A 26,708-nucleotide genomic window follows, 5' to 3' on the forward strand; every position below is an offset into this window, starting at 1 on the left:
TCTACACTTTCAGCCATATAACGCCTCAAATGGTGCGGTTTGAATGCTCGAGTGATAACTATTATTGTATGAAAATTTCATTAGGGGTAAGTGGTCATTCCAACTTCCACCTAAGTCGATCACACAAGCTCGGAGCATGTCTTCCAATGTTTGAATTATTCTTTCGCTTTGCCCATCAGTTTGTGGATGATAGGCGGTGCTAAGGTTTAGTTTTGTGCCGAGAGCTTGTTGGAAGCTTTTCCAAAAATGAGACGTGAAGCGACCGTCTCGATCGGAGATTATAGACAGCGGTACTCCATGCAAAACAACGATGTTCTTTACATAAAGACGTGCTAATCTATCCATTGAGTACGACTCATTAATAGGAATGAAGTGTGCGGATTTTGTTAAGCGATCCACTATCACCCATATAGCATTATGTTGTCGAGTCGTTTTTGGGAGTTTAGTTATGAAGTCCATGGTTATTAATTCTCATTTCCATACGGGAAGTTCGGGTTGCTTAAGCAATCCCGAAGGCTTTTGATGTTCAGCCTTAACCTTCAAACAAGTTAGACATTTCGCAACGTGCGAAGCGATGTCCTTTTTCATTCCATTCCACCAGTAGTTCGACTTGAGGTTTCGATACATTTTGTCACTACCGGGATGCATCATGTATTTTGATTTATGTGCTTCGTTCATTATCTTTTCACGAAAATCTCAAACGATCGGTACCCAAATCCGGTTTCCCATTCTAAGGATACCATCGTCACCCTTGACTAGCGAGTCAATGGTGCCGTTACGTTTTTCGTCATGATAAACGATCTCACAGTCGTAGTCGTTAAGAGTTTCCATCCAGCGTCGTTGGCGCATATTAAGCTCTTTTTGATCAAAGATGTGTTTCAAGCTTTTGTGATCAGTGTACACGACAAATCTTACTCCATAGAGATAGTGCCTCCATATCTTAAGTGCGAAGATTATGGCGCCTAACTCTAGATCGTGAGTTGTATAGTTCTTCTCGTGCACCTTGAGTTGTCGAGAGGAGTAAGCGACTACTTTCTTTCGTTGCATTAGTACACATCCCAAACCGGAATGGGATGCATCACTAAAGACAACGAAGTCTTCGGTACCTTCTGGCAAGGCAAGTATAGGTGCTTGGGTAAGCTTTTGTTTGAGTATATCGAATGCCTCTTGTTGCTTTGTTCCCCATTCATATTTGATATTTTTACAAGTCAAAGAAGTTAAGGGAACAGCCATTCGGGAAAAGTTTTTGATGAATCTACGGTAATAGCCGGCCAATCCCAAGAAACTTCGGATCTCAGTTGGCGACTTTGGGACCTCCCACTTAGAGATAGCTTCAATCATAGCGGGGTCCACTTGAATACCGTTGACCTTTATGATATGACCAAGAAATTGCACTTCGTGCAACCAGAACTCGCATTTCGAGAACTTGGCGTACAATTTTTCGATTCTAAGGATTTCAAGTAAGGTTCGAAGGTGACTTAGAATAAATTAATATGTCGTCGATGAAAACGATCACAAATTTATCCAAGTAAAGCTTGCAGATTCGATTCATCATGTCCATAAACGCGGCTGGCGCATTAGTAAGTCCGAATGGCATAACGGTGAACTCATAATGGCCATACCTTGTTCAAAAGGCGGTTTTCGGAATGTCTTCGGTTTGAACTTTAAGTTGGTGATAGCCAGAACGAAGATCGATTTTTGAAAAGTAACTAGCACCTTGGAGTTGATCGAATAGGTCGTTGATTCGAGGAAGTGGATATCGATTCTTGATTGTAAACTTGTTGAGGGCACGGTAATCGATACACATGCGCATAGATCCATCCTTCTTCTTGACAAAAAATATCGGTGCTCCCCACGGCAATGAACTTGGTCGTATGAAACCTTTTTCGAGAAGTTCATCTAATTGCTTCTTTAGTTCTTTCATCTCGGTTGGCGCGAGGCGATATGGAGCCTTGGCGATCGGAGCAGTACCAGGAATAAGATCGATTCTAAATTCTACTTCTCGATCGGAAGGAATGCCAGGGAGTTCATCAGGAAAGACATCGGCATAATCGGAAACAACAAGAACGTCTTTGATTTCTTTGGGTTTAGGTTCTTCGGTAACGTAGGCCATGAATGCTAAGCATCCTTGATTTAAACATTTGTTAGCCCTTATCATGGAGATTAGGGTAACTTGGCCAGCGTCTTTATCCCCTTATATTCGAATTGTTCGTTTATCCGGGGCTCGAAGTTCAATGGTCTTGCTATTGCAAAGGATACGAGCATGGTTATCGGATAACCAGTCCATACCCAATACAACATCAAAACCAAAGAGTCATAGGTGACAATAGAATAGGCATAACATAACCGGCTAATAAGATTTTTCCGTTTTCTAGAACTTCGGAGATTTTAATTGTTTCGCCACTAGCGGTCTCGACGCTTAGAGTTTTATTGAGTTTGATTAAAGGTTCGTTTAATAGACTACAAAACTTATAATCTATAAAACTTAAGTTGACACCCGAATCAAACAAGACTCTAGCATAAGAGTTGTTAACAAGGAACGTACCGGTGATAGTTTCCGGTGTGTCGGCCGCTTTCTTCGTATCGAGGACGAAGACTCTTGCATTGCCCTTCTTGGTCTCATTCTTCTGACCGCTACCACCCGCACCACCAGTCGCGCGTTTGTTCTTGGGACACTCGAAGCTGAGATGTCCCATCTCTTTACAATTATAGCAGGTCATCTTCTTCTTCCAACAATCGGCCGCAGCGTGGCCGGGTCGGTTACATGATTCACACACTCGTGAAGCAAAGTTGCATCTACCTCTGTGATATTTCTTACAAATTTTGCATTGAGGGATGCCAAGATTGGATCTAGACCTTCGTTGATCTATTCCTTGACCCTTGAAACGGGTATCTCCTCCTTTCCTCAGGTCGTGAGTTGTCACGACCTTTTTATCGTCCTCTTTATTGCGGATCATTCCGCCCATCAAGTATCCTGCTAACTCCATTGCGGAGTCAGCGGTTTGTGGTAAGTGCGATCTCACCATGTCACGAATCTCTCGTGGCAATCCCCAAATATAACGTGTGACTTTACTGGACTCGGGGGTAACCAGTTGGGGAACCAAGCGACAGAATTCGTGAAACTTCGTGTTGTACTCACGAAGGTTCGTTCCGATAACCTTGTGAGCTAAGAACTTGGTTTGGATCTGGTCTGTCTCATGCATTGGACAGAACTTCGACATCAGCAACTCCTTGAACTCGTTCCATGACAAACTATACATCACTTCTCTTCCTCTACTCATGATCAGTGTGTTCCACAATTCCAACACTTCGCCTTTAAACATCAAGGCGGAGTATTGAATCTTCTCTTCCTCCGTACACTTGCTTGTGATCACAATCGTCTCCATTTCTTCAAGCCACCTCACAGTATTGATGGCTCCCTTGTCACCGTGAAATTCTTTTGGTCCGTAATACTTAAAGTCTTTAAACGAACATCCTCCTATCTTGAGTTTCTTAAAGTTTTTACGAACCCTTTCATCAGCATTCGTTTCATGCTCGCTTTCCTCCACACGTGAAGGTCGAGCTCGGGCTTTGGAAATAGATTTTCGGGAAGGATTTTCAGATTGTGTATGCTTGGTTTGTCTAGATCGGGATCTATTTTCGGATTCTTCTTGAACAGCTTTCTTAATCATTTGTTGTATTTGATTTTTATATTTGTCGGGAATTGGTTCCTCTTGTTCTTTCTCGGGATCTTTCCCTCTTTCTTCTCGTTTCTCGGCTTCCTTTCGGGAAAACTCGAGATTATCACTTTGTCTAGACATTCTTTTATCTTTTATTCTTTTATCTGAAATTTAACATATTTCTTTTCTTAATATACAAGTTTATTTATTTCACATTCATATACATACCATAACATGATATGTATATTTTATTTTACATCATATTATATATCGTCTACGCGATATATAAATTCCTATCCTTATTACATCGTATTATACATATTACACATACAAACTATCTTAACACACATGTTCACTTCTTGCCAACACGTTATCAACACCACCACTCTTTCAATCCTTTGTATATTTCTTCACCACTTTTGTAAGCTTGTGGAATTTTCGAAGAAGCTTGTCTCCCATCTTCTTCTTTTTCTTTCCATCAACATCAATCTTTTTCTTCAGCTCATCCGTCTCATGTAGGGCTCGATCAAAATGCTCCTCTTGTGACTGTGGCATGTCCGTTGGGTACCCGTATCTCGGAGGTGGGTCACGGTAACCCATCATCACTATGTCATAGTGATTCTTGGGATCCGGGTATGGAGATGCAGTCTCATCAGAGGGATGATTGAAGAATGCCTCGGCTGCTTCATTTTGCTCATGAATCTCATCCATCTGTTCTTCAATTGATGGAATCTCGCCTTGAAATGGTGGAAAGTTTGGTGTTTTACCCTTGAGCTCTTGAAGGAATTGAAAGTAAGGATCCACGAAACCATAATTTGGGTTTGGGGAAGAGGATGATTCTTCCATTGGTGATGACACGTCGTTGGGGTTGTCGGGATATTCTTCCTTTGGCTCCACCTCAGATTCTTCTTCCTCCGGATCTTCTTCTTCCCGATCTTCTTCCGAGTCTTCTTTATCCATTAGTTGTGCAGTTTCCTTGGACATTGCGGGAAGATGCAAATGCTCCAATGGTGTCTTTACCCTCATCTTCGGTTTGTGCGATGGTTCCTTGGAATTTGCAGTATCCATGATAGAAGTTCGGGTATGCCACCTTCTTTGATAAGAGTGACATTGCATCCATTCCGATGAGGGAGATTTTGGTTCTTCCTTAATCGGTCGATTTGCAAGAAATGCATACGAAGGATGCGGATTTGGCGGTAAGTATGTCGGCACTCCAGATGGGTAGTATGGTGGAATTTCGGATGGTTGATAGGTAGGTATTTCGGATGGTTGATACATAGGTAAACTTGATGGATGATAGTTTGAATGTCGAGGGGGTTGGTATGTTTGATGTGGTGTATTGTCGAGATGGTAGATTGGACTTGGATTCGGGTTTTGGTTTTGCTCCTCGTTGAAGAATGACTCAAAGTAGTCCTTGCTCATGATGTCTTTGTAACACTCCTTAGCTCTCCTTTCTTCATTATTATAATACTCCATTAACTTTTTAAATGACATCTTGATAGGTGGTTTAGAATGTAGAGAGGAAAAGAAAAGATTACCAACCAATCTTATCCCTAATCAAATAAACAAGTAAATATTCCCTATGCTTGAATCGAAGCTTGGGTATTGTTTTATGATACCCAATTCGCTAAGATCGATGGCTCTGATACCAACCTGTCACACCCCAAATCAAGGCCTAGGAGTGTGAACCATAGTTGGTACCATATTTGTAAATAAATCAGAGTTACGGGTTTTAGAGGAAGACTTTATAAAAACAAAGGATCAATATTATAAATATTTACAATACAAAAGACGAGACAAAAGTTTCGATTAGTTTTACTTGTTTAAAAGTTATACAAAACCATCATATTTTAATATTTACACTAAATTATCCAAGCCATCTGATACTTGAGCTTTCTTCGTCCTCAAGCTCTATTCCTGATTACCTGCAAAATGTTATAAAATACGTCATCAACGAATGCTGGTGAATATGCTGACACTAAAAATATTTCTTTACTTAATTACCCCTCGAAACCACGTAAGTCTCGGCCCATCTTGGCTTAGGAATAATCAAGTTAAAACAATTATCATAAACTCGAGTCTTTGCACTAGGTCACCTCAACGAAATACCGCAGCGTTTATGACCTAACTTAGGTACTATAAATATACACATGGCCATTCCCCACTCGGACGTAACTTAGGTCCGGCCCATCGTGGCTGGAGGTCGTGACCAAGCGTGGTGTGATGTGCCCACCGCTTTCCACATGTGTAAGGATCCAGACAAACGTATACCACAGCCTGAGGGCTGGCTTATACTCTTATTTATAATATTTTAGAGACACGTAGCCTCATGTAAAGTTTTACATATAACATGTTTGTTTGTTTGGAAACAAGTTTGTAAAAGTGGGGCGTATTCACCTTTTGATAGGGATCGGTTTCCAACACCGTCCGTAAGTACTTCTCTTCGCTATCTCGCACCTATAGTACGAGTATAACATTCATTAGTCGGATACACTATCCGGCTTAAGACCTTTAGTCTTATATCTCTATGAACCTTTAGTTCATTATCTCATTTTACTTGAAAACCTTTAGTTGAAAAGTAATGTTAATAAACCTTTAGTTTATAAACCCCGACGTTTCTTCTTCTTTAAGAAACGTATTTCTTTCTTTATTATTTAAGTATACACATTATACTTAAATAATATATTTCATAACAAAGAATATTATATCTATATATATATATATATAAATATATACTTATATATATATATATATATCTTATTTCTCTTTCTTTATTTTCTTTGTTATTCATTTCTTTGTTTATCGAGAATAATATCGACTCGGGTATTAAGCCTGTTGGATTTAATGGTCGGTTCGGGTCAAGTTAACGCGACCGACCCGAATACGACCCGATATGAGTTACACCGGAGGTAACGAAGCATAAACCCATTTAAATGTTAATTGGGCCCGACATAATCTATTAGGTGGACTGGATGTTAGTTAAAGGCTTTGTTTGGTTAATTTGGGGTATCACAATGCTAACAGCCAGAGGCGTTCTAGCTACACATAGCTGTCCCCAACCAAATATGACATTTTTAGTTGGGGACAGCTATGTGTAGCCAGAACGCCTCTAGCTGTTAGCGTTATGATACTTGACCCAAATCCATCCAAGTGGGAGACTGTTGGATGTAATGGTCGGTTCGGGTCAAGTCAACGCGACCGACCCGAATACGACCCGGTATGAGTTACACCGGAGGTAACGAAAGCATAAACCCATTTAAATGTTAATTGGGTCCGACATAATCTATTAGGTGGACTGGATGTTAGTTAAAGGCTTTGTTTGGTTAATTGGGCTCAAGCCCAAATTGGTTTAACTTTATTAAACCCTAATAACATCCTATATGAAGTATAAGATGATATTATTAATTTTTTTAACCAAAAAGTAACAAACCCTAGCTGCTGCATATTATCCGGCGCCGCTTTTCCGGCCAACCGGTTTTCCGGCGAGTCCTTTCCAGCCGCCTCAAACCACGCACAGCCACTGCCATTCATCCCTTGGTCACCACAACCACTACCGCCGTCCTGTACAAGCTGCAGCCACCTTTTCGGCGACCTTTCTGCAGTTCCGACGAACCCCGCTTTTCCGGCGAAGCATTTCAAGCGACCTGAAGCTGTTGCAACCTGCTGTCGTGGTTCTCTGCAGTCCGCTGTTCTCTATAGCTCTTGGATCTGAGCCGGAACACCTACTGCCGCCGTCCATCTTACCTGCCGGAATCTGCCGCCGCCGCCGGATCTTCGTTGGGTTTTGGTTGTGTCTCATCTAGCTTGTTTCGTTAACCTTCGGTGTCTTCCCAGTTTTGATAACCGAGGTATATCGACTACCTTTTCTATGGTTGTTTTATTTATGTTTATCGTGATCGTATTGTTGTAATCGGATCCGGGTTCGGGTTTTGGTTTTTGGTTCGTTTAAATTGTTTACTTTCCGCTGCGTTTTATTGTTCGTTTATACATATATATTAATATTGATTAATATCTATCGAAACGAAATAAATTAACTAAAACGGGTTTGAAATGTTTGACCGTTTTCGTTACGAACCACCGTTGAAACCCAACAGTGGTATCAGAGCCGCGGTTACAATGTACGAGTCGATACCGGTTCGTTTAAAACCGGATCTACATCTTAAACTTTAAATCGTTTAAAGTTTATAGATCTAGATTTATTTTCGGGTGATTTTGAATTGGTCAAAAGTTTTGTTTATTTTATTTGACCAAGTCAAAACAACCTGAAATTCGTTTATTTTGAATATGTAAATCCGGCCCCGACCTATGTTTGTTTGGTTGTGTTTGGTGTTTGAGCTTGTTTTGGCCATATGGTTGGTTCAAAAGTTGTAAAAGGTTATTATTTATTTTTTCGGTTTTCTTTTGGCCATAAAGATGGTTCAAATTTGTAATAGGACATATTATTGTTAGTTTATAAATTTGTAATTAAGAAGACGCGAAGATAACCGAGGACGAGCTCATGGACTTCATGGAGTTAGTGGGAGTTCGGGCAAGATGACGGGATGCACGAAGAAGTCCATCCTTGTGTTTGTTTTGTGTTGTAAACCCCTTGACCCGATCAGTCTCCCTAATTGGCTCTAGTGAGACCGATCACCTTTTGGCCATAAGGATTTACATATTATTGCTATTTGCTATTTGTGGTTGCTTGGATTGTTTATAATAGGATTATAATATCATCGAACTAATACCAAATAAATTTGAAAATAAACATTTTATTAACCAATTATGTTTTGCAAATTAAAAGCGTTTTGATTTCCAAAACTAATAACTTAATAGATTTCTATTAACTTAAAATTGGTTAGTCGTATCGCTACAAACTTAGTTTTTAATAGGTTATTTAAAACTAAGTGTCCTGAGAGATGAAAGGGTTCATCTATTCGTCGCGATAATAAAATACAGTAAAATTTGACTTTTACTCTATTTGGTAATTTTAAAAATTAATCCCAATTTAAAACCAATAGTTTATGCCAATCCTACTACAAGTCACACTTGAGGCATACTGCGAAATTTCGAGTTTTTGGAGCTACAGCACAGCACTTGTTTTCTAACCTATCCCTTCAAGTTGAAAGCGCTTCGTTGACACATCCGGCCCTTTCACACGTCACGGTACTAGGGCAACTATTACTTTACTCCCCTGTTACGTGCTAAAGCTGTCTGGAGACTTAAAGTGGGCAAAGATGAGGCTAAACGTATCTATACAGACAATCGTTGTCTCTATAGGCCTCATAACCGAGAGTTGTGCTTTATTCACAATTGGCAATCGTTGTCAGTCTGCCTAACAACTTATTAATGTTGTGTGCTACAGCTGCCTTTAATAACTGGAAGCCAAATTCTCATGCTCCTAATTAATTAATGTTATTGGGTCATTAATAATAGGACTACAACGTCGAAAATACTAATTAAATTTACTTTTGCTTAATTAATCAGATGTCGTCAAACGAAATCTCACCCTACGCCCTTAAGACTATCCTTGAGAAGGATAAACTGAACGGTACCAACTTCATCGAATGGAACCACAACTTAAGACTTGTTCTCACCATGGAAAAGTGCATGTATGTTCTCGATGGACCTGTTCCAACCGAGCCTGAAAACAACACAGCCGCTGCACGAAAAGTTCTTGACAAGCATAAGGATGACTCGGCTGAGGTCTCCTGTATTATGCTAGCCACCATGACTTCTGAGCTTGCTAAAGGCTTGGAAGACTTTGGTGCCTATGAGATGCTTGAACAACTCAAGGGCATGTTCCAGATACAAGCCCGTCAAGAACGTTTCGACACCATGAAACAACTCATAAGTTGCAAGATGGCAGAAGGGTCTCCCGTCAGTGCGCATGTTCTTAAGATGAAGGGGCACATCGATCATCTCAAGAAACTTTATTATCCCATGCCTGATGAGATGGTATCTGATTTCATTCTCAACTCTCTCCCCAACTCATACGACCAGTTCGTAATGAATTTCAACATGAATGGTTGGGTGAAGACAGTGCCAGAGTTTCATAACATGCTCAAGACGGCTAAGATGAACATTCCTTCTAGGACCAATCAAGTTCTGATGATTTGATCTGCTGGTGTCAAAAAGCCAAAACCAAAGAATCAGGGTTTTAAGGGAAAAGGCAAGAAGAAAGTTACTGTTTCTGCCAAGGTTGCCACCAACACTAACAAGGTCGTTGCAAAGAAAAAGCCGCCGCCCTTTGAGGAGCGAAAGTGCTACAAATGCAACCAAATGGGGCACTGGATGAGAAACTGCCCCGAATACCTTGCTGAGATCAAGAAGAAGAGTGCCAATTGTGAAGGCTCTTCTGGAGGTATTTCCATATACGTTATTGAACTTTTCACTGTCTCTAGCAACACATGGGTATTTGATACCGGATGTGGTTACACATCGTTAATGTCTTGCAGGAGCCTGAGAAGTGGAGGAAACTAAATAAAGGCAGCATGGAACTCATCGTTGGAGATGGGAAGAGAGTACCAGTTCTGGCAACTGGAGTATTTCATTTTACTTGTCCATCTGGCCTAGTTTTTCCTTTAAATAATTGTTTGTATGCTCCTGGCTTGACCAGAAACATCATTTCAGTTTCGTTGTTGTTTGAACAAGGATTTAAGTATGTTCTTAATGGCATGGCTATTTCTACTTACTTAAATTATATCTTTTATTTTGAGGCTAAACCTTGAAATGGTATTTATGAGATTGATGTTCAACCTGACAATAACCTATATCATCTTTCAAAACGTATCAAGACTAGCATCAATGATACTTTTCTATGGCATTGCCGACTTGGCCACATAAGCAAGGCAAGAGTTAAAAGACTCCAATCCGAAGGGATTATTGAATCCACAGGACCGGACTCTTTTGACGATTGTGAATCTTGCTTAGCTGGCAAACTCGCCAAAGACTCCTTCACTAATAAAAGTGAACGAGCAAGTGATCTGTTAGGACTCATACATACTGATGTATGTGGACCTTTCAGAACCATGACTAGAAACCATGAAAGATACTTCGTTTCTTTTATCGACGATTATAGTCGATACGCTTATGTGTATCTTATGAAACACAAGCACGAAACTTTTGAAAAGTTCAAAGAGTTTCAAAGCGAAGTGGAAAAACAACTTGATAAAACCATTAAGACACTTCGATCAGATCGAGGTGGAGAGTATCTCAGCATAGAGTTCATCACTCATCTAAAAGAGCATGGAATTGTTTCATAGCTCACTCCACCTGGCACACCCCAACTTAATGGCGTGAGCGAGAGGAGGAATCGAACTTTGCTAAACATGGTTCAATCGATGATGTGTAGAAATAACTTGCCTCACTCCTTTTAGGGATACGCCCTTATGACCGCCGCCCGCATTGTCAATCTAGCTCCAACTAAGAAGATAGACAAAACACCATATGAGATATGGCATAAGGGAAAGAAGCCCAAATTGTCTTATCTTAGAGTATGGGGATGTGATGCTTATATCACAAGTGAGTCTGATGACAAACTTGATCCCCGCGGCGAAAATGTTATTTTCGTCGGATACTATTACAAGAGCGGTTATTACTTCTTTCATCCTGATACAAATACGATTTCTGTCAGGAGGAAAGGCCACTTCCTTGAGAAGAAATTTCTCAATCGAGGAACTAGAGATAACATTGTCGATCTTGAAGAAATTCGAGATCCACAACCAACCGCTGAGGAAGTTGGAGAGTCTGATCAACAAATTGTTGTTGCTGATACATCAGACGTGAACACAAGCGTTCGCAGAAGTAGTAGGACTCCCGTACCAAATTCTAGATACTTATGTCATCTAGATGGTCCCGAAGTCTTATTAGTAGCCGAGTCTGGGACGATCCTACTAACAACAAATCTGCTATCTTGGATCCGGAATCCAAGAAATGGCAAGATGCCATGAACGCAGAGATGCAATCCATGCATGATAACCAAGTTTGGAACTTGGTTGAGCTACCCCCCGATAGTCGGGCAGTAGGGAGCAAATGGATTTTCAAGAAGAAAACCGACGTGCATGGAAATGTGCAAACCTACAAGGCACGGCTAGTCGCGAAAGGTTTCACTCAAACTCAAGGTGTTGACTATGATGAGACCTTTTCGCCCGTTGCTATGACCAAGTCAATTAGGATATTACTTGCCATTGCTGCATACTATGACTATGAGATATGGCAAATGGATGTCAAAACCGCTTACCTTAATGGACATCATTCTGAAGATGTCTATATGGTTCAGCCTGAAGGTTTGTCGATCCAAAATATCCTAATAGGGTTTTCAAATTGAATAAGTCCATTTATGGACTTAAGCAGGCATCTCGAAGCTGGAATCTTCACTTTGACGAGAAAATCAAAGAGTTTAGTTTTGTCAAAAATGAAGATGAACCTTGTGTTTACAGAAAGGCTAGTGGGAGCACTATATCATTCCTCATCTTGTATGTGGATGACATACTGATATGGAAACAACATTCATATGCTTAAGGAAGTTAAGCAATGGTTGGAATCTTGTTTTGCAATAAAAGATCTTGGAGAAGCCGCATATATTCTGGGAATAAAGATCTATAGAGATAGATCTAAGCGGATTCTAAGGCTAAGTCAAAGTACTTACATAGACAAAGTAATGGCACGCTTCTCAATGGAAAACTCCAAGAAAGGAGCTGTTCCAATGACTAAGGGGGGCCGTGTTGAGCAAATCGCAATCTCCGGCAACGGACATTGAATCTGAACGTATGCAAGCAACTCCATATGCTTCTGCGGTTGGCTCTATCATGTATGTTATGTTGTGTACTAGACCTGACGTCTCGTATGCCTTGAGCATGATCAGTCGTTTTCAACAGAGTCCTGGCATTGCCCATTGGACTGCTGTGAAGAACATTCTAAGGTACTTGAATAGGACCAAAGACATGTTCTTGGTGTTTGGGGGAGTGGAAGAGGAGCTCACTGTAAAGTGTTACACTGATGCTAGCTTCCAGACTGACCGAGATCATTCTCGCTCACAGTCAGGTTTCGTCTTCACTCTCAATGGAGGAGCTATTTATTGGAAGAGCTCCAAGCAGAGTGTAGTGGCGGATTCTACCACCGAATCTGAATATATAGCTGCATCAGATGCCGCTAAGGAGGCTGCTTGGATGAAGAAGTTCATCACCGATCTCGATGTGGTTCCGAGTATTCACAAACCAATCGAGATATTCTGTGATAACACAGGTGCTATTGCTCAAGCCAAAGAGCTAAGGTCTCATCACAGAACCAAGCACATTCTAAGGAAGTTCCATTTTATTCGGGAAATATTGGAACGAGGTGACATCGTGATAAGAAAAGTAGACACAGATCAAAATCTAGCTGACCCGTTCACTAATCCGATGACTCAGGACAAGCATGATCAGCATAGAGATGCTATCGGGCTTAGACTTGCTAGTGATTTATTTTGATTTAGTATTTGGATGTATCGACGTTTAATCAGTTGTACTTTTCTGTTCACTTTTGATTTAATGGTTAAATACAAACGTTGAATAATACAACTGTGTTCATTTTAATACGTTTAATCCGTAAATATTGTATTCTAAATTATCCGTAGTCGGTCAGACTAGTGGGAGCGATTCTGAATTAAGACTATTCTGACTTTGGACTCAAGCAGTTGACTTCCAAACTCACAGACCTCATTATGAATGACGTTGGATGTAACTCACATCAAATCATCTTCATGGATCTTGATCATAAGATGTTTTGATAATAGTAGGCTCATTTAGTATCCTTAGACCTGAGATACATATTAGAACTTTCGTTTGCCGAGGAGTATTCTTTGATCATGTCAAACGCTGTTGCGTAACTGCCAGCCATAAAGGCATTGGTTGGGAATGTTCTGGAGTTCAGTGGGAGTTGTATGTAGTCAAGATGAGATTCTATACTCTTACATTAAAATGTAACAGCTAGACATATTGGCGCCCTCGTTGATTCAAACTGGTAAAGTGTGAGGCCTCACCCAAACTAACTGTGTTTTTTATTGGACCACTTTGACTCTATATCGAGAACTACAATAATTGAACACTATATGAGATTGATATGATCCATGTCTCATTGTTCAGTTGATGTCTTATACAGAAAGGATAGATGAAAACGATTACTATAAATTCATTATCTTGCAATAAGGTATTCCAAGATACTTTGGTTATGGATTTAAAAATGTCATATTTGGTTGGGGACAGCTATGTGTAGCTAGAACGCCTCTGGCTGTTAGCGTTGTGATACTTGACCCAAATCCGTCCAAGTGGGAGACTGTTGGATTTAATGGTCGGTTCGGGTCAAGTCAACGCGACCGACCCGAATACGACCCGGTATGAGTTACACCGGAGGTAACGAAAGCATAAACCCATTTAAATGTTAATTGGGCCCGACATAATCTATTAGGTGGACTGGATGTTAGTTAAAGGCTTTGTTTGGTTAATTGGGCTCAAGCCCAAATTGGTTTAACTTGATTAAACCCTAATAACATCCTATATATAGTATAAGATGATATTATTAATTTTTTTTAACCAAAAATTAACAAACCCTAGCTGCTGCATATTATCCGGCGCCGCTTTTCCGGCCAACCGGTTTTCCGGCAAGTCATTTCCGGCCGCCGCAAACCACTCACAGCCACTACCTTTCATCCCTTGGTCACCACAACCACTACCGCCGTCCTGTACAAGCTGCAGCCACCTTTCCGGCGACCTTTCTACAGTTCCGGCGAACCCCGCTTTTCCAGCGAAGCATTTCCGGCGACCTGAAGCTGTTGCAACTTGTTGTCGTGGTTCTCTGCAGTCCGCTGTTCTCTATAGCTCTTGGATCTGAGTCGGAACACCTACTGCCACCGTCCATCTTACCTGTCGGAATCCGCCGCCGCCGCCGCTCACCGCCGGATCTTCGTTGGGTTTTGGTTGTGTCTCATCTAGCTTGTTTCGTTAACCTTCGGTGTCTTCCCGGTTTTGATAATCGAGGTATATCGACTACCTTTTCTATGGTTGTTTTATTTATGTTTATCATGCTCGTATTGTTGTAATCGGATCCGGGTTCGGGTTTCGGTTTTTGGTTCGTTTAAATCGTTTACTTTCCGCTACATTTTTATTGTTCGTTTATACATATATATTAATATTGATTAATATCTATCGAAACGAAAAAAATTAACTAAAACGGGTTTGAAATGTTTGACCGTTTTCGTTACGAACCACCGTTGAAACCCAACAAAGCCGTTATAATATTTTATTATTATTTTGGTCGGGCATTATGCCTACCTTGTTCGGCTTAGAAACACCCTAGACACTTGGGCAGCACTTCGACGCCGCTTGCTCAATCACCCTTTCCACACTTGGCACGCTTTTCGAAACACCAATGGCACGTACTTCGAGGTAATCACCAGTTCATCGGGCAACACTTCTTTCTTGTTCAGGATATCGGGAGTGGCACGGAAATCGAGGTAACGGGGCACGTTTATCGAGAGGGATTGTTGGCACGCTTTACTATGCAGTGAGAGATTCTAGAGAGAGAGTAAAGTGTGTGAATTTGAGGTGTGTTTGGCTTGAACCCGTGGCTGCTATTTATAGACCTAAATTTGGAACCCATCGCGATACGCGATGCGCTCCCTGACTCCACCATCGCGTATCGCGATATAGGGTTGGTGAGTCACAGGGGTAGACCTGCCACGTGTCGACACGTGGCAGGCGCCGCCACACGTGGCGACACGTGGCGAATGCGTTGCCACGTGGTGACACGTGGCAGTAGGCGTGGCCACCGTGTGCCGCGTGGCACACGTGTCAGTTTGTGTCAGACACCCCATCGCGATACGCGATGGGTGTCTTTCTTAACCCTGTCGCGTAGCGTGATGGGTTAATAAGACAGATTTTTCATTTTAGCCCTGGAGTTTGGAAATTGGCAGAATTGGTCCATTGACTTTGAAAACTTGACATTTTTGGCCCGAAATTTACGTGATGTTACACTTATCTTATCTCCCTCGTAACTTTTTTCCGGCTCAGTAACAAACATGTCACACCCTCAAAATCCACTAACGGAGTTTTACCGTCAGAGGGTGTGAACTAACAGGATCGGAATCATCAGTTATAATCAAACCATAAAAACGTTTAAATGAAAATAAGTGCGGAAGCGTAAAACCATAGAACAATGTTACGTCACGCAGGACGATTTAAAACCCAAGGATAACAGTTAAAAACAAGGTTGCATAGTTAAAAGTTTATCACACAATGCATGTTCCTAAACCGCGCGCCCGCCTCGGCTACCTGAGAATAACATACTAAAAGTGTCAACACAAGGTTGGTGAGTTCACAAGTTATATAAAAATAAATCGTTTAGCGTTTGCGTTCAGCGTTTTGCGTTAAGCGTTTTGCGTAACCACGTTACGGCGTTTTGCGTTAAGCGTTTTGCGTTACCAGATAGTGTTATGTCAAATTATATATCGATAGGTAGCTAGTCTATACAACAAGTATTACTAAGTGTTCGACACCGAAGCTGACTCGTTTAGTAAGTGCCTTGTCACCAGGTCCTCCAGACCATGGTACGTGTTAGCCAAAATTACACCCGCTCGACCTCCAGTCGAGTTTAGCGTTGGGTGGGGTTTGTCAAACCCAGTAGTACTACTCAACAGTGACTCGCTATTCTAAATATTAACCGGTTCGATGTGTAGGACTTCAAATATTTCGTTTGCCACTTAGCCTTTACAAGTGATATATAATTTATAACAAAATCTCAAATGCGTTGTGGAGTATGTTATCTCCCCAAGTGAAAAGCGTTTGAAAACAGTTTAAAGAGAGGAAAGTGAAACTCACTGTTTGCGAAGAATTTCCCAAAATAAATCACCAAGATGCGCGTCACCGAAAAACTCTCTTTAACGTTCTAAAACAACAAAGAGATTTTTCTAAGTGTCGGAATATTATCGAGTCTCTAGACCCGGCACATAATACCTATGCACATAACATGTTTCGTGTTTCGTTTGTGAATCGTGTGTGACTTTAACAAGTGTTTTTGTGACACATTACATGTGTAAGCAATCATATACGTGTCATGTGTTCATAAAGTACATCACTATCAATTATTCCCCGTAAGGGCATTTTGGTCAACAAATAACAATTAACTAGCCATTATTCCCCTTGAGGGCAATTTGGTCAAATCATGGCAATCACTTAGCAATTATTCCCCGCAAGGGTATTTTGGTCACAACATAGCAATTATATAACAAGTATCATGTTTCATGCATTTTTACACAACTCAGCAGCTAGTTTCACCGAGACAGAAATCCTACTAGAAAGATTGTACTATTTCACCGATCATAGCATCTCAATTAATTTACCAAAAATCATCACAGAAGCACATATGTCTTAGGTTTCCAGAACATATTTTATTACATTTTTATTCCTCATATTTTTCTCACAATCATCAAATCATTACAGCAAACTCATAACAGTCAGATTCATGCACAACAGAATGTTATTTGCAATTCCCGTTAAACGAAAAATCCAATAAATGCAAGACCACTTGGGTTTGGTTCCTAACTCAATGAGTCAACTTCCAGAAGTGAAACCAACCCAATTGGTCTCGTAGTTCATGAGATATAACATTTACAACATAACCTAACAGCAGGTCTAACAGCTCAGCTTTGCACATCGTTTTTGTAAAATCATAAAAGTTAACTTCTACTTATCCAAAAATTACAAATTTATACTTTATAGAAACTAGACTCAACCTAGTTTACTGCAGTACCCACAATCTCAACCAACTTTCACGTTTACACTTCGTTACAGTCACTTAAACATCGTATACACATTCTGTCCAGAATCTGTTTGCATCCAAACTCAACATAATAACAATCTATGAACTATCATGCATCCATATAACCCTCTAGACCCATAAACACCATCCATGCATATCAATTTCACATTACATACAAGATTAGGGTTTGTGTTTTAACTCAAATCAAAGACACAACAATCACCATACAACAAGATTCAATCTAGTTATCAAATCATCATCCAAATAACAACAATCATGTTAGCTATGTACATACTCAAAATCGGCAGCCTAGGGTTTGTTATTAACCCAACAAACATCAAAATCAATCAACAAGAATGTAAAGGATGATCAATTATACCTTCCTAGCACCTAGTTCTTGGATTAAACACTTGATTTCTTGATGTATGTGTGTGTGGAAGTCGACGGCAGCAAGGATGAAGTGGGATGAGAGCTCCGATCGGACTTGTGGGTTTAGAATAATAATAAGTTAGGGTTAAGTTAAGGATATATTTATAAACACACAAGTTACACTCAAGTCCCTCCACTTCTAAGTATTACTTTTCTAGCCTAACTAACTTGTTTTCATCTTGAGTTAACGTTTATAACCATGTTATCACATAACGCATAAGTCTAACACATAATTATCACATAATTACTGTTTTGACGTTTTTCGTTTATTTATCAATCGTTTGCGTCAACTCGTTTGCGTTTCGGTGCAAATCCCGAAAGACTACACATGTAGTAAGTGTTAAGCGTCATTTAAACCCTAGTTTAAATGTAATGAAGTGTGCGTTATAGATTTAGTGATCTTAAGTTTGAATTGACGGAGTTGAGTTAACGGAGTTAACCTGAAATTGACGATTGTCACAAAACACACCTCCATGGAACAGCTCTATGGTAAACATGGTCTTACCATCACCATAACAACCATTAATCAATAAAAAAACACTAATAAATTGAAAATTTTGCAAACAAATTAACCACTAATAACTTACTGTACAAGTCATAGGGATCACAGGGGCACAATTCAGGTCTAATACTGTATGGACCAACCTCCATTTCCATTTCCACACCACTAATCGACCGAGAATTGATTACCGATTAAATATTCGAGCAAAAAATTATGGGGAGACATGGAGTTACGGAGCACGACGGCATAATTTCGACCTAACTTATGTGCCAAATCAGAGGAGGTAAACTTTTAACAAGGATTTGAGAACAAAAAGACGGTCTTGCCCTTGTAGCTAACAGGTCAACTCACGGTCAACTGGCGGCCAAAGATAGATTGAGCCCGCTCAAAAACAATAATCGCACAAAATGCATAAATTAAGAATGGGACATACAAAGTGCCCGTCCATCACAGGGGCACAAGCCATAATTTTCTCTTAAATAATTCAATACATTTTACGTTAAACATCTCACATACGTTACTATACTAGCTACATTATATATTATTACTATATATACGAAGATTTTATTACTATATATACGAAGATGTGAAATAAGATAAGCAGAAGAAAAACAAAATTAAAAGCTTGCCTTAACAACACAATCATTTATTTATTTTAGGCATAAGATAAAAGATATGACAAATGACATACCTAACCTTCAAAAAAAAAAAAAAAAATTAGATTATAGGTTTATAGAAATCCTTACAAATTTATTATTTAACTCACCAGTCAGTCCGCCACCACCAGCTCCGGCTGGCTCACACCTCCGTCAGCCACCCACCTCAAGCCACCATCTCCTTCAGCCACCGTAAATGATCGTCAAAACCTAAATTCTCTAACTCCAAAGTTTCACGGTTTGTGTCTGTTTTTTTTAATTGTTTAAATATATAATAACTTCAGTTTCATGTTATTTTGAATTAATTAGGATTATTGTAATTTTACCTAATTAGGTATTTGTGTTAACTTTTTGATGGTCTAATAGCAAATTAATCTCTTTAACACAATGTTTATGATGAAAATGCTCGGTTCGGTACCGGTATCATGGGCAAAAACAAAAATTTAGTACCTATTTGCATAGATTTATGCTTTTACAACCTGAAATTGTTTTATTTATTCTTGATAGAGGGATAAATTTGGCATTTATAAGCTTTAACATGTTCATTCAGTACCATAGTATGGTTATCAAAGGTGTCAGACGCACTCAAGGCTCATAGGCCTCGCAAAAAAACACACTTAAATAAAAATAATAATTAAAATATATTATGTATTAGAAAAATATCACTTTTCTTCATATGAAATAAACAAAAGCTATTGTATACTATAAATCGAATTAGTACCAAAAGTTCTAAAAGAGTCAAGATGTAATTCCGAAACGTGAATAACAAAATGTTCAAAGCTAAGTGCCAAAAGTTCATACATCATTAAGAAGATGCCGCCGTATGCATTGACTCATCACCACCACTTGAGTTTTTCGCTTTATAGTATAATATCTTTTCATCAGTTATGATTGTTTGCTAAAATTGCTTTTCTATATGTTTCATGCTCATTATTTTATTCCAATATGGAACCTATCAGATTATCCAGTTTGTCATTGTTTTGCACTTCCGCATGTGTTTAAGTTCATTGCTGAGATGTTTGTTATGGTACAGTGCAGTTTTTTTTGGCCTTGTGAACTGTAATTCGTAACAGTCAATCAAGGGCGTGGTGTTGGTATGGCAGATGGGAAGGGGTTCTTTTGGGTGGATGATGCTAATGATCAGACACTGAGTCCTGTGAAGCATAGGCGAAATAAGCCAAAGAAGTTGGAGTTTGTTGGGTGGGGTTCCAAGTCATTAATTGAATTTCTACAATCGATTGGCATAGACACCGGTGAAAAAATCTCTCAGTATGACGTGGCGACCATAATTAATGAATATGTGCATACTTACAACCTTTTAAACCCTCTTAAAAAGAAACGGGTTGTTTGTGACGAGAGGCTTCGTTTGCTTTTCAGTAAGAATACAGTTCCCAGAAATAAAATACACGAACTGCTGAATATACATTTTGCTGAGAACAATGATTCCTCTGAAGATGATGATGATTTTTATAATTCAGAAGATTATGAGGATGCTAACTTAAAATACAAGAAGCATAAACTTTCTAGTTTAGAGAAAACTGGTCAAAAGAAGAAAGACCAGGCTCGGTTAAGCCGTTTTGCAGCTATTATACCCGATAATATAAAGCTTTTGTATTTAAAAAGGAGTTTAGTTGAAGAGCTTGTTAAGCACCCCGAGAGCTTTGAAGGGAAGTTGTTAGGTAGCTACATTAGGATTAAGTCTAATCCTATGGATTTCTCACAGAAGAACTCTCATCAGCTGCATCCAGTTACAGGTGCATTGAAGTTTCTATTTTTACTGTTATCCCATTCTTTTTATATAGTCTGCCTGACGGGCGTGGCTCGGGCTCGGTCTCGGTTTGTTTACAAACCAAGCCGAGTCAGCTCGACTTGTTTGTCTTAACGGGCTGAATGTTGAGCTCAAGCTCTGCTTTGGCTCGTGGTTGTGAGCCAACTCATCTATTCTTTAATAAAAGTTACACATATTGATGTATATTACGCCCTGCTTGCGGTGCACGCATATAATGTGTATATGTGTGAACCCTCGGGTGGGCAAAAGCGAAATTGCACTAATTTTGACGTTATTTTACCAATATCGTGAAAATAACGTTAAAAGTGGCGGAAGGTTAATCAGGCATCATGTGGTGGCGTTGATAGCCGAAAGACAAGGGTACATGCACCAATCGGTCGGTGTCCCGATGGTTGAGTGTTATGTGTCTTATGTCCAAGGCTTGATGCAAAACTACTATCGAGCCGAGGGTCTCACCGGAAGCAGCCTCTCTATCCCCTATGGGGTAGAGGTAAGGTGTCTACATCTTACCCTCCTCAGACCCTACTATAGCTTTGCTATTGGTGGGATATACTGAGTACGATGATGATGATGATGATGATGATGATGATATTGATGTATATAAAAAGAAAAATAATATTTTAAGCAAACACATAATGCATAATTAATGAACTACAAAATTTATAATTTTTATATATTAAAATTTGGGGTTAAGTTTAAACGGGCCAGATAAATGAGCCTAACGAGTGATCCAACAAGCCAAGCTTACTTTGGCTCTTTTAAAACCAAGCTGGCTCAATTCCGCTTGTTTGACATTCAAGCCATTTTGAGCAAGCTTTTTTGAGCTTTATTCAAACGAGTTACAAGTCACTGCCTTTTTGAACAACCCTAAAAGTACATACAGGTTGAAAGTCGCCAGGAGGGAACTTTTTAATGCATACAATTTTATGATTTGTTTTATTTAACGAGCTAGATTGTTTTTGTTATGACATATATTTTTTTATAATGATATCTAATGCTATAATTGTTATAATTTTTTTTAAATGGACAAAGAAGTGTTTTGAGGTCAACCTAACAAGTACCATGCTAAAATTTGACTCATTTTAACGTTAACCCGTTTAGGACTTTTTCCCAGCATGCCAATCTTACCGTGTCTACCTATGTACCTTCATATTTATAATTAAAACATCTATTGTTTAATCATAACCTATTATTAGTACAAGGCAAAGTTATCATTTATTGAAGTTATCAAAATCATAATTGACAATTTATTATTTGCTATCGTGAACTTGTGAAGTTGTAATCATTTTGATAGCTATAAACCTTTTATTTTCTTGGATCAGTCCTTATTCTTGTTGTGGGCTATCTGTTATTTTGCAGGGGTGAAGAATGAACCTGGAAATGGGGTTGTGCATAAAGTTCTCCTTCAGGTTCTAAACATGGCTAAAGACATATCTATACACATGCTGTCGGATGATAACTTCTTGAAGGTAACTTGCATAGTCAATGGCACTTGCAGTTTTTCATCATTTCAAAAATCAGTATAGAATTATGTGTTTTTGTAGAATAATTTATAAACCTTTCAAATTATGCTGTCTGGCTAAAATATGTATGTGGGCGTTAAATTGCTTTATAGCAGTTATAATTTAAGCACTTTCATGTAATTCAAATGCGAACGGATATGATACAACTTTGTATGTGGGCGTAGATGGAATGAAAAGTTATTACATTCCTTTGAAGGAAACAATCTAAGAGATTACACACACACACACACATATATATCATATATGTACTCATTATGATGCTTGTAGAAAAAGTGGAGGCGGTGATTTGCAGAATACTTTGATTTATGTGGGATTTTAAAATTAAATGGCCTATTTATGTTTGTGTCCATGTTGAAAGTAAACAAGCAGTTCAACCAAACTCATACTTGAAAATAAGAGTCAAAACATAGCTTGCTTGATCTTTGAAGGAAAAGCTAAGATCATAATCAGTTTCTTTTCAAACCAAACAAAGTAGTGAAAGAGATGATGTTTGTTGGCTATGGCTTCTACAAATACTGTATGACTACATATATATGCGATTTTTGAACATTTGATTTCAACTCGTCAGCAATTAGCATAGTTCACGATTCACCTCATGAGTATTATAAAGCTATCATAATTTTTTAGTTAATCATTCATAGCTAATAATAGATGGTTGTTTCTTTTCATATATTTAGTTACTTTTATTCCATAACTAGATAATGTACATTACAGGTATATTTTGTATCAACTATATTCTTGACTACTTGTTTACCATATACTAATCCGATGCACATTTTTGCTATTGCCATTTCTCTCGCAGGAAGAAGTTGTGGATTTGTGTCAAAGGGTTAAGGACGGGTTACTTAAAAGGCCTACCGTTGTAAGTTTCTATCTTTTTCAACATGTTACTTACGAAGATGACTGCTTTTATGATCTTTAAATTTTTTTCATAATTCATTAAACTCTTTTTGGTGATCTTTGTATGTTGGTAGGTAGAGTTTGAACAGAAGGTCCAAATCTTGCATGAAGACATAACAAACCATGTAAGCAATGCTCGTTATGGCCCATCAGAACATATGATTCTATATAACATAATAAATAAATTAATGCATAAACACAACTCAAGCTTCGTATATGTAACAGTATCATCTTGTTATTCTTTTACTTACAGTGGCTTCCTAGAGAACTTGACCATCTACAAAACCTCATAGACCCGTTAGATAAACAACATTGTATTTGGTAATATGAGAACCCGTTAGATAAAACTCACGGGTCTAATACCCTGCTAAGTGCTAACCAGTGGGAACCAGGAAAGTTAACATTTATTATCAAATCTCAAAATAGCTAAGATAATAGTTATGCAAAAGAACACATATGCCCTACTAGATGTATAAAATATAATAATCTAATTATTCAACAAAACAATAATTAAAACAAAATAATATATTGTTGCTTGATAAACCTTTACTCGCTCGAGTTCTTACACTATTTGAGTATCTGGAAAGAAGAAAACGGCTGCAAACACCATCTGAGAAATCAAAGCTGTTAAGCGAGGTTCCAAAGGTGACTGCAGATTTATTAGAACCAGAAGCCACACCACAATATCATGAACATGATATAGAGCAGCGCGATACTTCACCAATCTTAGTTCATGGTTCAGAAGCTGCAGGTATGTAATTGTGTACACGCATTTGATTACAACACATCATCTTATTTTAAAATAAAATTAGACTGATATTGTAATAGCATTGCTTTCTTATCATATTTAACACGATAAGGGTCGCACGAAACTGAAATAACTGAACCGTAATCTGAGTAACCGACGTAACTGAACTGAAATTATTGAACCCAATAAAAACCGACTGTTTTTATATTTTTTCAAAAACTGATATTTTTGGTTCGGTTTCTGTTTTGCCATCAACCAAAAAACCGGAAAAAAAAAACAAACCAAACTGATTGGCATAAATTCGGACTGAAAATATTGAGATAAAACGGTTGTAAGAACAAGTTAATTAATAAATGGTGTGCACCACTAGTTTTAGGTCCAAATGTGTAACTGTCAGTTAATCATTAAATAACAAAAAAAGTCCCGACCGAAACCAACAAAACCAAACCGTAACTGGAATAACCGATGTAACCAAACCTAAATCTCCTAATCCGACATCTGGTTTTATGGTTTTCAAAAATCATTTTTTTGGTTCAGTTTCAGTTTTGCTTTCGACCAAAAACTGAAAAAATCGAGGAAAAAAAAACGATTTTAAGTAAACTATAAGAAATTAATAAATGATGGAAGGTTAATCAGGCATCATGTACTCATCATCATCATCGTACTCAGTTTCAGTGGGCAAAAGTAAAATTGCACTAATTTTGACGTTATTTTACTAATTTTGTGAAAATAACGTTAAAAGTGATGGAAGGTTAATCAGGCATCATGTGGTGGCGTTGATAGCCAAAAGACAAGGGTACATGCACCAATCAGCCGGCGTCCCGATGATTGAGTGCTATGTGCCTTATGTAATATGTCCAAGGCTTGATGCAAAACTACTATCGAGCCGGGGGTCTCACCGGAAGCAGCCTCTCTATCCCCATGGGGTAGAGGTAAGGCTGTCTACATCTTACCCTCCTCAGACCCTACCATAGCTTTGCTATTGGTGGGATATACTGAGTACGATGATGATGATGATAAGAAATTAATAAATGGTGTATACCAAAAGTTATAGGTCCTAATATGCAATAGTCAATTAATCAGTAATTAACAAAAGAATTTTGTCCCAAAGTTTGCAGCCCAAATTAATTATTTTGGACCATTTTTTCTTTTCAGCCCAAAATTGTCAAGTCCAAATGGCTAAACCGAAAAAATCGAAACCAAGCCCATCGTGAAAACCAAAAAACCGAGTTTTTGGTTCGATTTGAGACGAAAACCGACCCATTTGTAATAGAGATGAACAAAACAATGTCCCAAATCGGGTTTGACCCATCTGTCAATTTTCACACCTCTAATGTTTCATTATTTTATATGCAGAAGATGAGTTGATAGTTCTTAATGGAGTTGTTGAACACAAAGCAGAGCCAACAAAGAAAGCGGGCTCGGAAGAACACATAACAAGCTTCCAGTGGGTGGAAACCGTGCAGATGCCCAAAACCATAAGTTTTGGTCCAACAGTTGACTCCAAAACCATAAGTTTCAGTCAAGCAGTTGACTTAATCAAACCAAAGAATACAGGTTCTGGAGAACACCTAACAAGCTTCCAGTGGGTGGAAGCTGTGCAGATGCCCAAGACTCGAAGCTCGGGTCAAACAGTTGACTTTAGCAAAATGTCAAATGTGATTGATCTATGCGATGACGACGCGGAGGAAACACATAAAGAGCAAGTGGTTGAAAAAACACATGTGCAAGAAGACGAGTATGAATTAACTCGCCCAAAATGGTTCTACCGGGACCCACAATGTCAGATTCAAGGACCATTTTCACAGTTTGACTTGAAATGCTGGAGTGAAGCGGGCTATTTCATGTCTGATTTTAAGGTATGGAAAGAAGGCCAAACACCCGAGTCTGCTGTCTTGTTGACCGATGTGCTTTCTAGCAATCACAGCAAATAGGATTTGTTGATTTTGATTTTAGCAGTTAGTGATTTATGTTATGTTTCATGGGATTCTTTTAATTTAGTTGTGTTCTAGTTAGGTTTTTTAATTTACTTTGATGATAGTTTGCTTTAATAATTTTTAGTGTTTATGTAATAAGATGGATACAAAAAACCTAGAACACAATTTTACTGCAAGTCTTCATTTCTTGATTTCTAGCAAGTCTTCGAAGTCTTTAAACTGTTGTCAATTCATAAACCTATGTTAGAAACCCTTTAAAAAAATTATATTTTTTTAAAAAGTTTAGGATTTATAGAAATATTCAAGTTTTATAAAATAGCTATTATAGATGGGGGATCTGCATCTTTATGCTCTGAGATAGAGATATGGTTTGTCTACACACCACTTAGATATTAGACCCTATTAATAGTTTTGCTATGTGTGAGATTTATGGTATGGTTTGTAATAAATTAGCTATTATATTATTTTGTAACAACTAATACTTGTGCCTAAAACACTAAAGAAAACTTCATGCCAATGCAAAATTGAACTGAGTGTAGTTCTCTGTTATTCTCTGTTTGATCTTTATTCTGGATTTCACATTGCGAGATTGTTCCTATGGTCTAGCCGTTGATCAACTATGAGTGTTGAATGTAGCTTTTAAAAGACTTAGTTTTGTATCTAAAAGGGTTTTGATATAAGCTATAATTTAAATTGATTACTTAGCGAAATTTTACTAAACTCCAAAAAAAAAATATTTTTTTCATACAAACGTCTATATTCATTTAACGAGATTTCAACCATTTAAATTTG

The 26,708-nt window shown here is 38.6% G+C and overlaps 2 protein-coding genes across 2 annotated transcripts in view; one reads left to right on the forward strand and one right to left on the reverse strand.

Moving 5' to 3' along the window:
• The window catches only part of LOC143532878 (DNA-directed RNA polymerase II subunit 4-like), a 173,539-nt gene that overhangs the window by 141,092 nt on the left and 5,739 nt on the right, over positions 1-26,708 (reverse strand). The gene's annotated exons all lie outside the window — the stretch shown is intronic.
• Positions 19,116-26,123, forward strand: LOC143532884 (uncharacterized protein At5g08430-like). Its single transcript, XM_077027803.1, has 8 exons — positions 19,116-19,257; positions 20,058-20,773; positions 22,168-22,277; positions 23,134-23,193; positions 23,306-23,356; positions 23,485-23,545; positions 23,791-23,982; positions 25,336-26,123. Exons 2-8 carry the CDS (start codon positions 20,116-20,118, stop codon positions 25,911-25,913), a joined length of 1,710 nt encoding a protein of 569 aa, XP_076883918.1. The 5' UTR covers positions 19,116-19,257; positions 20,058-20,115; the 3' UTR covers positions 25,914-26,123.

Source organism: Bidens hawaiensis, unplaced genomic scaffold (genome assembly GCF_021521415.1).
Source record: "Bidens hawaiensis isolate Kalapana, Puna unplaced genomic scaffold, B.hawaiensis_p1.1 tig00009567_1, whole genome shotgun sequence".
NCBI classification, from domain to species: domain Eukaryota; kingdom Viridiplantae; phylum Streptophyta; class Magnoliopsida; order Asterales; family Asteraceae; genus Bidens; species Bidens hawaiensis.

Excerpts from the sequence above, each read along its gene's own strand:
- LOC143532884 (XM_077027803.1), top strand. The coding sequence starts at position 20,116 with ATGGCAGATGGGAAGGGGTTCTTTTGGGTGGATGATGCTAATGATCAG. Across the intron at positions 22,278-23,133 it reads CGGATGATAACTTCTTGAAG|GAAGAAGTTGTGGATTTGTG; the intron begins GTAACTTGCATA and ends TTTCTCTCGCAG. Across the intron at positions 23,194-23,305 it reads TACTTAAAAGGCCTACCGTT|GTAGAGTTTGAACAGAAGGT; the intron begins GTAAGTTTCTAT and ends GTATGTTGGTAG.